General features: G+C 33.7%; 1 protein-coding gene across 50 annotated transcripts in view; it reads right to left on the bottom strand.

Moving 5' to 3' along the window:
- RIMS2 (regulating synaptic membrane exocytosis 2) overlaps nt 1-13,372 on the bottom strand; it is a 605,364-nt gene that overhangs the window by 351,196 nt on the left and 240,796 nt on the right. For 5 of the 50 annotated variants that reach the window (XM_033125956.1, XM_033125946.1, XM_033125951.1 and 2 more), the window contains exon 1: nt 12,905-13,312. The exons of 43 other annotated variants lie outside the window; for them this stretch is intronic. In XM_033125956.1, coding sequence (XP_032981847.1) covers nt 12,905-13,026 — 122 coding nt within the window. In that variant the 5' untranslated portion in view covers nt 13,027-13,312. Of the gene's footprint in view, nt 1-12,904; nt 13,313-13,372 lie in introns of those variants that run through there. 2 more of the 50 variants (XM_033125944.1, XM_033125938.1) reach the window with 1 other exon arrangement.

Genomic DNA, 13,372 nt, shown 5'->3' with positions numbered 1-13,372 from the left:
AAAAAATCCCAAGCTCCTTTCATGAAGTCAGAAAAACCCTAATGCTACACCTCTCAATGACATTTCAATAAAAGAAAACAATAGCTTTCATGAACATACATGAATAAATCCATATCAAAATCATAGAAAATCTAAACCAGCAGTATATAAAATGAAAAATATCCCATGACCAAAGGAGATTTAACCCAGATGCAAAATTGGTTTAATATTTAAAATTCAATTAATTAACAATATTAACAGAATAAGGAGAAAGGATCATGATCATTTCAATAACTGCAGAAAAGCATTTCACAAAATGCAAACTCATTCATCATATTTTAAAAACTATCAATACACTGCCTTTTCACAAAGATGGCACCAAAAGCAAAGAAGGAAGTCCCTGCCCCTCACAAAGGCGAAGCCAAAGCCGGAGCAAAGGCTTTGAAGGCAAAGAAAGCACTGCTGAAAGGCATCCACAGCCACAAAACAAAAGATCTGCACGTCACCCACCTTCTGAAGGCCCAAGACACTGCGGCTCCGAAGGCAGCCCAAATATCCTCAAAAGAGCATCCCCAGGAAAAACAAGCTTGACCACTACGCCATCATCAAATTCCCCCTACCTACTGAGTCAGCCATGAAGAAGATAAGAGACAACAACACACTTGTGTTCATTGTGTATGTCAAGGCCAACAAGCATCAGATCAAACAGGCTGTGAAGAAGCTCCGTGACACTGATGTGGCCAAGGTCAACACCCTGATCAGGCCTCATGGAGAGAAGAAGGGCTGACTATGGTGCTTTGGATGTTGTCAACAAAATTGGGATCATCTAAACTGAGTCCAGCTGGCTAATTCTAAATATGAAATTTTGTCACTGTAAAATATATATATATATATACTATCAATATACTAATGAACTTTCACAACTTCTGTTTAACATTGTACTATTACTGCTAAACATTATAATAAAAAGAAAAAATAAATAAAAAGCATCAATATTAGGGAAAAAGTAAAACTGTCTCTATTTGCAAATATCATGATTATTTATTCAGGACATAACAAATCTACAAGACAACTACTACAACTAATAAGTAAATTTGGCAATGTCAAAATATACAAGAATATCAAAAATAAATTATGTATTTGCATACTAGCAGAAAACTAGAAACTGAAATTTAAAACATAATTCACTCTAAAGAAAGAAAAAAAAGGAAAAAAAGAAAAATAATTCAATGTATAATAAGATCAAAAATTTTAAATATTTATGAAAAAAATTAACAAAAGGACTTCTACCCTTAAAACTACAAAACAGCTTCCAGTCAAGATGGCCAAATAGGTAAACTCTGTGCTTCCCTTGTCTCATGACCAGATCAAAATTACAACTAAGGCTACAGAAAAATCATCAGTGAGAATCACCTGAAGTCTATCTGAACAGAAGTCCTATAACTAAGGATATACAGAAGAACACACGTAGGGACTGGTCAAAGGGGTGGAGATACAGAATGGGATGGGTCCACACCCACATGCGGTGGTTAAAAATCAGGAGGGATATCTTGGCTGCAGAGGAATATCTTGAGGAGCAAGGGGTCCCAGCCCCACTCTAGGCACCCCAGCTTAGTGTTCCAATGCCAGGAAGAGAGGTTTCCATAACTTCTGGCTGTGAAAGCCAGTGGAGATTGTGGCTGAGTGAGACTGAGTGCTGCTGAAGGCCCAGGCATTCCTCTGAAAGGGTCCATGCACAAACTTACTCTCTGACTGATTCACTTGCTCTGAGCTCTAGCACTGGGGCAGCAGCTCAAAAGGCATGAGGGCCAGACAGGGAGGAACTGAATTGTCTGACTTCAAAGTGAGAGCTGGAGGGGCAGCTTTCCTTCCAAACAGAAGAGCTGGCGGGCACCATTGCTTCTTTTTTGAGCCCTCCCAATTCCCAAAGTCCATATGAAGGCTGTCGCCATATTTGAAACTCTATCAACATGGTTAACACCGTTGGCTCTACCCTGGTGATTCCCCGAAGCCCTGCCCCACCCTACTTACAGACCTATCGAAGCCCCTTAGTGGCTTTTTCATATAAAAGGCCTGCCTTAGCTCATGCTAAAGACTTTCCTGAAAATCTCTAAAAAGTTCACAAGCCCCAAACAAGCAGCATCTGGCCTCCACATGCCCCATACCACTTGCTAAGCAGCCCCAAACCTGGCACTAATGGCAGCCAACCACAGTTCACATTTGGCCTCTCCCAGGCACCTCCAAGCCCAGTGCAAGTGGCAACCATCTGCAGCAGATCACTTTGTAGCTCATACCAAGTGGCCCAGGACAGGATACAGGCAGTGGCTGAACTTGGCCTGTAACAGAGCCCCTCCTAAGAAGCCACAGAACTGACATACTTGGTGGCCAGCTTCAGAACACACCAGAGCACCACCCAGCTTTCTGTGCAGATGATACACCCAAAGGGCAGACTGAGAAGGCACCAGAGCCCTGCTAAAACGAATCCTGCTCTGAAGGGTCAGCCTCTACACAACAGCTCCACCGCTGTAGTCATGGCTAGTCCTCACAGCCAATCAGCCTGAGGGTCAATCTCTTCCACTGACATGGAAATAGCAACCAAGTCTCAACTACACCTGGAGGGTACACACAACACCACACAAGACACACACCTGAAACACCCGGCTCAGATGACCAAGGAGACTGTACCACTTAGTCCCACAGGACCCCTACTACATAAGCCCACTCTACTAAACTAGGAGACATAATAGCCCTACGTCATATATAGAAACAAACACAGGGAGGGAACCAAAATGGGGAGACAAAAAAAATGTCCCAAATGAAAGAACAGAACAAAGCTCTAGAAAAAGAACTAAACAAAATGGAGACAAGCAATCTACCAGATGCGGAGTTCAAAATATTGGTTATAAGGATACTAAGTGATCTCGGTGAGAACTTCAACAAAGAGATAGGAAACATAAAAATGGAGATAGAAAACATGAAAAAAAAGTCAGAAATGAAGACTACAATAACTGAAATAAAGAATATATTAGAGGGAATCAACAACAGATGAAGCAGAGGATCAAAACAGTAATTTGAATGATAAGGTAGTAGAAAACACCCAATCAGAATGGCAAAATGAAATAAGAATCCAAAAAAATGAAGATAGTTTAGGGAGTCTCTAGGACATCAAGAGTACCAATGTTCACATCTCAGGGGTACCAGGAGGAGATGAGAGACAGCAAAGAATTGAAAACTTGTTGGATGAAATAATGACAGAAAACATCCCTAACCTGGCAAAGGAAGCAGACATATATGCCCAGGAAGCACAGAGAGTCCCAAACAAGATGAACCCAAAGAGCCCTACATCAAGACACATCATAATTAAAATTCCAAACGTTAAAGACTCAATGAGAATCTTTCACTTCATATCAAAAGACACACACAGACTGAAAGTAAAGTGGTATCCCCGCTCATGCTTATCAGTATCATAATAACCATCTAATGTACAGACCATCTATGATCTTAAGGAAACTTATGCTAATACACCATGTATCAAAGCAGCATAAGAAATACTCATTAAAAAAAAATATGTTGGTAAATATTTTATGCAAAAAGGATTCAGAATTAATTAAAATTGGGAAAGAAGATTCTCAATGAAAATTAGAATACTGAAGTTCTGAGTATTCCTACCATTAAAAATCATACCTGTGAAACTACAATTAAAACAAAGTTTTCCAAACATATGTGAGCATTTTCTTCCATACGTACCTATTAACAGCACATGAAATAATATTCCTCACAACAATGGCTTATGGTGTGCTATACTATGTCATAAATCATACTTTAGATTGTCAGTAAACTCTCAATAAATCCTCTAAAAAATAAGGTATTTTTTAAAGATAGCAATTATTAATACTTATAAAAATATGTATAAATATAGGCAAGAACAAATGGAATTTTAAATCACATGTAACCCCCTCTTATAGAAGTAACCATATTTAAGACTTCGTGTCATTTTTGTGTGCATTATGTTCATTTTTTAAAATAATCATACTACCTGTTCTTTTCTATGCCCCCTTTGTTTATTATACATATTACAATCAAATTTCTGGGCTGTTAACTATTCTAAAACACAATGTTTAATGGCTTCATGATATTCTGTCTACAAATGTACCATAATTTTTTAACAAATCTCATTAATAGGCATTTAAGTTGGTTTTAGTCTTTCACTATCATAAATTCTGTCATGGTTACCCATATGGCTTTATTTTGGGTACATCTATAATTACTTTTTAAGGATAAGTTTCTACTCAAACAGAGTGGATCATAGAGTATGCAAAATTCTAGTATTCTGATCTGTAAAATGATCTCCAACCTCAGCTATATTTTCCAAGCAGCAGAACTGTGTTATGTTTGTATTTTACTATCAGCTCCTTTTCCAATTTTTTTTTGGGGAAAAAAAGGAGACAAAGGCATAGTTTTAAAAGCAGCAAGAGATAAGCAGTTAGTTACCCCCAAGGGAGCTCCTATTCGACTGTCAGCTGATTTCTCAACAGAAACTTTGCAGGCCAGAAAGGATTGGCAGGAAATAGTCAAAGTGATGAAAAGCAAGGACCTAAAACCCAGCAAAGATATCACTTAGAATCAAAAGACAGATAAAGAGTTTCCCAGACAAGAAAAACCTAAAGGAGTTCATCATCACCAAACCAGTATTACAAGAAATGTTAAAGGGAATTCTAGGAGAAGAAGGAGGAGGAGGAGGAGGAGGAGGAGGAGAAAAGACCAAAGATATGAAAAATAAAATGGCAATAACTACATATCTATCAACAATTACTTTAAATGTAAATGGGTTAAATGCTCCGATCAAAAGACATAAGGTGGCTGAATGGATAAGAATTCAAGACCTTTATATATCCTGCCCACCAGACACTCACTTCAGGTCAAAAGATACACAGACTGAAAGGAAAGGGATGGAAAAACTTATTTTATGAAAATGGAAATAAGCAAAAAAAAGAAAAAGAAAAAGAAAACAGGGGTAGCAATACTTACACCAGACAAAATAGACTTTTAAACAAAGGCTATAACAAGAAACAAAGAAGGACCCAGTAATCCCACTTCTGGGTATTTATCCAAAGAAACTCAAAACACAACGTTGAAGGGACATGGGCATCCATATGTTCATTGCAGCATTATTTACACTAGCCAAGATATGGAGGCAACCTGGGTGTCCACCAATGGAAGAATGGACAAAAAAGAAGTGGTACATATAGACAATGAAATATTACTCCGCCATAAAAAAGAATGAAATTTTGCCATCTGCAACAACATGGATGGACCTAGAGGGTACTATGCTGAGTGGAGTACGTCAGACAGAGAAAGGCAATTGTCATATGATTTCACTTATATGTGCATTCTAGAGAACAGGATAAATGAACAAACAGAAACAAGTTCATAGATACAGAGAGCATTTTGATGGTTGCCAGATTGGGAGATGGGATTGGGAGGATGGGTGAAGTGGGGAGAAGATTAAGAGGTACAAATTCATAGTTACAGAATAGTCATGGGGATGTAGCATATAGCATGGGGAATATCATCGGTAGTATTGTAATCACTACGTATGGTGTCAGATGGGTACTGGATGTATTGGGGTAATCACTTCATAAGTTATATAAATGCCTAATCAATGTGTTCTACGCCTGAAACTAATATAATATTGTATGTCAACTATAATTAAAAAAATAAAAAACATTTGAAAAAATAAAAGTTAAATGAAAAACAATTGCAAAACATTCTTAAGTAAATTAAAGAAGACCTACATAAATGAAAAGATATACTATAGGAAAACTCAATGTTCTTAAGCAGTTAATTCTCCCCAAATCAATCTACAGAAATACAAAGTAATCCAAGACTTAATTCTAGTAACCACTTAAATCAAAATTATAAATTAATTATAGTACATGAAAATGCAAAGGATCTAGAATATTCAGCCTATCTTGAAAAAGAATAAAGGTGGAGATCTTATACTACTTGACTTCAACATTACTATAAATGTTAAGATAGTAGGGTATTGCATAAAGATAGATAGATACCTCAGTGGAACCGAACAGATAGCCCAGAATTTGAACCACACTTATACCATTGTTTATTTCATTACAAAGGTGAAAAACAATCCAACAAGGAGTAGAAAGTCTTTAACTATATTCAGCAAATGGTGATGGAACACTGGATATCCATCTGGAAAAATATGAATCTTGACCCATAACTCACACCATACACATAAAAGTTAATAAGTGCTGGATTATATACCTAAAATGAAAAGTTAAAAACTCAAATCTTCTGGAAGATAAAAAGAAGAATAGTTTAATGAGTTATGGATTGGCAAACAATTTTTGCACAGCACATAAAAAACAAAAACCATAAATGAAAAATGTTGATAAATTTAATTTCATCAAAATTAAAACTCCTGCTTATCTAAATGCATTGTCAAGAAAATAAATAGGCAATCAGATGGGTACTAGACTTATCAGGGTGATCGTTTCATAAGTTATATAAATGTCTAATCACTATGCTGTTCACCTGAAACTAATATAAAACTGTATGTCAACTGAAGTTGAAAAATAAATACATAAATAAATAAACATACAAACAGGCATGCCACTGACAGGGAGAAAATATTCACAAAGCATATATCTGACAAATGACAGATATCAAAGATGAACTTCTACAGCTCATTAATAAAGACAGAGACAACCTAATTTTAAAAAATTATTTTTGAACAGGCACTTCACAAAGGAAGATATACAAATGGCCAATGAGCATATGAAAAGGTGCTTGACATTGTTAATCATTAGGCAAATACAAAATAATATCATAAGGAGATGCCATTATAAACTCACCAGAATGACAAAAATTTAAGACATATTATCAAAATGTTGGAAAGTGTGTGGAACCACCAAAACTCTCAAACATATTTGGTGGGAGTCTAAAATGTACAACCTTTTCTTAAAATGATCTGGTATTATAAAACTAAACATATACCTATCCTTTGACCCATTTCCTCTTCTAGTTATTCATCCAAAAGAAATAAAAATACATGTCCACAAAAAGACTTATGTGAAAGTATGGTATATTCATAATACAGAATAACTCTCAGGGATAAACAAAAAGGAAAAAACTACTCATATGTGCAACAACATGGATGAATATTTTTCAATGAAAAGTCTTTTATAAAAGAGTCTATTCTATATGATTTCAATTATATGAAGTTCTAGAACAGACAAAGCTAATATGTAAAAGAAAGAAAAGAACAATATTTGGTTCTGAAGGCTAAGGGGAGCTGGTATCGACTGGAAAGCATGAGGGATACGTGTGGGAACTCAGAGGTTAATGAATATAGTTAGTCCCTAACTCAAGTAGTTCATGATATAGTGACTCTACCAATATCACAGAGCCAGTAATTTGCCAACCCACGATATGAACACAAGTCCTATGTTTAATACTCTATAATGTAAAGCTACCACAATATCTATATTAAAGTCAGGCACAAATCAATACTTGATTAAACGCAGCAGCTTTCCTTGTCATTTTCCATTACCTCTATCTCTGACAAATCAAGGGTCACACAATGACATTTAAAGGAGGAAATTTAAAGGAGTTTAAGAGAAAAGTCCTGAGTTTGATTTAAGTAAGCAGCGAAAAATTGCGTTTCTTAGAGCCTAATGTTGGTCCGACGTCCCACTTTCTAAACCAGAGCTGCTCCACTCTTACCTGCTTTGCATATTGAGCTCAATTTTGAAAAAAAGTGTTCTCTGCTAAAATCAAACAAACAAAAAGTGTGTCTTGAAAAATCCTAAACAAAATAAAGAGCCCTTATGTTTTAAGATACTACAATTTTAAAGTATAATTTGGGGAATTTTGCCCAAAAAGAAATGTTCACGCACATTTCTGAGGTAATTACTTTCTTATATTAAGAAGCCAAACTCAAATTGTGGATCAGTCCTAGGAATTCTTTTGTTGGGTATACGAATCTTTGTGAGTAATTCATAAATGGATATAAAGACAGTCATAGCACATATGAAATGAATTCATTTTACTACTTAGTGAACTGTGCCAGAATTAAACGGAAAGAAATTTACCAGTAATTATCTTCTTTTTAGTTTTCTAAGATCCTTTATGATCATATAAGTTTATAATAAAAGAGTAGTTAACATTCACCTGTCTGTCATCAACAAAAGCATCAGTTTTATAAAAAGTTCTTTCAATAAAGAAAATACTTAACGACTGTACATCAATATCTGATTGAGTATCTATATGAATGATTGTGGTATATAGCTAAGGTCCACAGTAAGTATTCTGGTAAAAAATATTAATGATACACATCTATGAATCAAAAGTCATTCTGATTAGAAATATGAAGAGACAGTTGTTAAGGTAGCCTTGTATGTTTACAATATATTATTTTTATGATTATATATATTTAACAAGGCTTTTATATGTACATAAATACACTCATGTTTGCATGCACGTGTGTGTGTATCAGAATACTGGGTGGCTTTATACATCAGAATACAGACTTTTCATGAAATATGTTCCTATCCTCATACTGTATAATGATTGCTGGGCTCCTACCAACTTCGAACAATGCACACTGTGAGGACCGCACTCTCAGAGCTATGACACGTAAGCATGCTGCTCTTTCTATGTCAAAGTAGCCATTAATGTGCCATGATCATAACAGGTGTCAGTGCCAAAAATCCTGAACACAGTTAATGGCTTCATTATAAACCAAAGCAATAGTAAATGCTATGTAAATAACAATGACTAAATACCTCTGACCAAAAACACTACCAGACTAAATAATTGAACAATTATTTTGCAAATTCAAATTGTATTTAAAATAATATTACTTTTCTAGAACTGTGGGAATGCTGCAGTAGAAAAGAATCCATTTACACTAGGTGATTTCAAGCTTTATATTTCATTTTTATAATCAGAGTGGTCCTGTAATTTACTGTCAAATAAACACTTTTGAGAAAGAAAAGTGGTACTAATAATAGTGGAGGACAGCAAGCAAACCAGACCATATGGCCAACTTATTGTCAGTAAAAACACCAACAAATCCAAATATTCTTTGGTCTACTAAGGTTTTTAAATCTTACTTTTAATATGAAATTCTGTATATCTCATTATATGTATATGGAAAGGACAGAAAGACTGTCTTTAATATTTATTCTGAATAAATCCAGTCCTATTATGCCCCTGTGTGGCCAGACAGCAAATTCACTGTGACAAAGAAATAATTACATCTGGAGGAAAATACATATTTCTTCACCGTACAGGAAAGATTACTAAAAACCAGTAAACAGAAAAACTTAGAGACTATTAAGTACATTTTCCAGAAATTGTATCACAAAAGATAGTCATCATTTTGAATATTGTTCAAAGCAATTGATTACTTAATGCAGTGAACTCTATTAAAAATATATCTTCTAGCATTCCAATATTTATGCTTACTTCCAAAGATAAGATTACAAAACTTAGATTTCATAATGAATTTAGTACTTGAGGACTTTTCTACTGACAACAAACCAATTATCTTTGTATCCTGATTAATTTAATTTGGGGAAAATGAGTTTACAGTAAAAAAAAAAAGAAAAGAAAAAAAAAGGCCTTGATAAGAATTTAAGTTAAAGTGGCATTTCATCAAAACCTATCAAGTGGATTTATATAGGATGCAGATACTGATTTTTTTCTTGCTGAACCTTCAGTCATTTCATTTTAGTTCCAAAAGAACAGAGGATATCCTGCCACCTCCTTTATGCACTAAAGTGGTACTCAAGAACCACAATGATAAGAGTAAGTTAAGAACTTTCAGTTTGAAACATAAGGGTCATGCTATATGTTTTCCAACAAAAAGTTAGTCTAAACTATTCTAATGATTTGCACTCACAAATAAATTTCAATTACTCATTAGATAATAAAATACTGTAACAAGCTATTAAGTTGGTGCAAAAGTAATTGCGGTTTTTGCAATTTATTTTAACCTGTTAAACCGAAATTATTTTTGCACCAACCTAATATATTAATCTCCGGTTTAGTGATTTATGATATATGAAGTTGGTATATTTAAAATCTTTGCTCCTTTGACAAGCTGAGCCTGGAAATGTTTTTGGAGTAATTATGGGAGATAGTCATGTTTTAACCTTTTATTGCTAATATGTCTAGAAGTAAACTGCCCTATCATCTGACAACCTGATGAAAGTTGAGTTGCAGATTTAGGGATAAGATTAGTTACCTAGGGAAAGTCTCAAGAAAACTGCTTGAAAGGGTCCCCTTTTAATAACATATTGTCTATAATTTATGCATAGTACTGTTCTAGTAATTTATCCTAGAAAGCAATTCAGAATAAAATATAATCTAACTGTTCACATCTATGATATTTTCTATCAGTTTAAAGATTGTAATTAAGGTCACAGTACAAATACTGAATATTCCATTTCAACTAGTCCAAACAATTAAATGATTTCTATTCATGTAATAACAACCAAAACTGTTCTTTCCAGAGGTGATAGTTATATAATTGATGCCTCAAATCTCAAGAGCACAATGTCTAGTCCATGAAGTTGAAAGGCCTATTATTAAGAAACATTTTTAAAGTTGTAAAACAACATCTTCTATCATACTCAGATCATTTTTTTTTTCCACGATCTTTTTCTTCAGGGATGATTTTTTTAGTCTACATATTACTTTCCAATTCAATGCTAACTAAAACGTTGATGCTAGGTATTTGTATTTTTTAAAAGACCCTAAGCAGAATAATTTTAAAAGATCATTGCATCTGATCTGAACACAAAGTGACCAAACCATTAAAATATGTGGAAAGAGGCATTAATTACGAGTTCACATAAATTTATTTTCACTCTTCATACTTCTAAAGTAACTATTTGTACACTGGTTTTGACTGATTTTATAAGTAAATCAAGTACTTGAATATTTATGAAGATCAATAGTGAAATATATTTGAAAATATAGATCTATATGTGAAATATAGATCTATATGTGAAATATAGATCTATATGTGAAAAAATGTCATGTTTCTTGAAGACTAAGAAGTTAAGAACATAGACAGGGATCTTTTTCCCCTAAAACAGAATAAATTCTTTATTGATTGATTGGTAGTTTCAGATAATTTAGGTAAAAAATCAAAATAAATTAAATAAGACTGGTCTTTGAGAAGCATTAGAAACTTCACAATTTAACGTTTGATTGCTACAGCATAAAATTCCCAATTTTTAATAACGAGAGCATTATAAACATGACAACAATAAAAGAAACTTGAAGGAAAGCAAATGTACAGTGGTATGTACAAAATTCCCTCAAAAATAGATATCTCATATTTTAAAACTAGTAACATTTACTTTAAAATGAATTCCATACCATGCTGTTAATAGCACAATTTCTAAAGTGAATATACAATCAGCCCTGATATTAATATTTTTAAACACATAAATTCTTGGTATTAAAAAAAAGAGAGATCAAACAAGGAAAAGATTTATAAAGGATGAGTACAAATCCTAAAACTCTGCTAGCTTCATTTCAGGTCAAGGAATTTTTAAGAAATCCATACTGCCTCTTTTATTTAAATATAACATGCAATACAGATTATTTTTAACATAAATTACACTAAGCAATGTATTACTAAATAAAGAAACCCAATATCTTAAAATAAAAAATATCCTATTATAGAATATCAGAGCATTTCATCTGCTATATATTTTACATTAGTCCAAACACAAAATATAAAAAACTCAAATTAGTTAATTGAACAGAACTGCACTGAGGAAAGAAGTGAAATTCTATAAAAAGCCTATAAGCTATTCCATATTCAATGGAAAGGTCATAGATGTATTTATCATATATGGTATCAAACATTTTAAATACCTACACATTTTTAAAGCCTCTTTTACATTTGCTAAATTAAAGCACATACTGTTAATAGGTATTTTTTAAATCTCTAAAATGGGCTATCTCACACTTTTAAGAGAGACCCTAAAAGGAAGAGACCAGCAAAACCATTCCAATATTCTATGCATTATTAGTTCTCTCTTAATTTCCAGAAGGTTTCAGGGCATTATCATGTTCACAGAATTTCTTTCTCAGTCTTTCTCCATATATATTTAGTTAAAATGAGGTCTTTTCTATAGTAGGTATATGACATTAGAAATTCTCAAAAGGCAAACAACTTAAACAGAGGAAAAACTGGATGATAAAACTGCATTTTAGAAGCATTCTTTATTGTAAGCCAGAGAAACCATCTAAAACATATGTTCATAATTTAACAACGTTCACCACACACACAAAAAAAATCAGGTTGAAAAAGCAATAAGAATTTATAACAAAGCATCCTTCTAAACTAGCTGATCTAATCCAAAACATTATTAGCAGTTCCATAATACAGCTTGTTTAAAAGTGATTATTGATCTACCCTGCATAGAGAAATGTCTTTAGAAAACATCTTCCGCATGTTTTACAAAGAGCATGCATGACTGCTAATTCACATTTTCCAGCAAATCACATATGATTATATAGCCTCATCCCTATATATGCAACATAATCACTGCCATGACCACAACGAAAAAAAATCTATTAGGCATTTTAAGTTAATCCTTTTATTTATTAGAAAATGAAATCATGAAACAGCCTGTATGTTTCAGAGGTCAAGCTAGCTAAATTTAAGATGCTTTCTGTGCTTTGAAGTAAGCTTATTTTCCTTCTTAAAATCAATTACGAACACTACATAAAATTTTATACTTACATAAAAATTTTATGTTTATAAAGACAATACCCTTAAAATGCTAACATTTCAATACAAAACAATTTTTACAGACATATAAGATTATCCTCAAAATATCAATACTAAAAGAAAATATAGTTTAGCTTTACTCACCTTGCATTGTTCAGCGTTTGTCCAAAAAGCTCATTTTGTAAAATATTTGGTGGGGATGAAAAAACCCCATGAAAATGAGATAAAACAGAATTGCAGACCTGGCGCAATGTCTCAAATTGCATTTTCTTTCTTTTTTTTTCTCCCTTCTATTTTTCCTTACCACCTGTCTTTAAAGTCATCTATTTGCAGACACCATCAAATAAAAACATGTCAATCAAGTTCCATATTTCTCCTGAGCTCTGTAAAAACTGTGCTTAAATGAGCAGAGGTTGATAGTTAATTGTACAGTCATTATTCTTCTAATTCAGTCGGAGAAGATTCAGTACCCGTGCGGCTTTAGGCTTTCTCCTGACTGTAGCAAGAATTCTAAACAGCAGTAAGCTTTTTGGGCATTCCCAGCTGAAGTGTGAAGCTGAGCTGCTTTCATGGACTCTACTCATATTTCTCTAAGCCTATTAAAAACACGCA

The sequence above is a fragment of the Rhinolophus ferrumequinum genome, chromosome 14, assembly GCF_004115265.2.
Source record: "Rhinolophus ferrumequinum isolate MPI-CBG mRhiFer1 chromosome 14, mRhiFer1_v1.p, whole genome shotgun sequence".
NCBI lineage: Eukaryota > Metazoa > Chordata > Mammalia > Chiroptera > Rhinolophidae > Rhinolophus > Rhinolophus ferrumequinum.
This window is presented reverse-complemented; position numbering and strand designations above follow the sequence as displayed.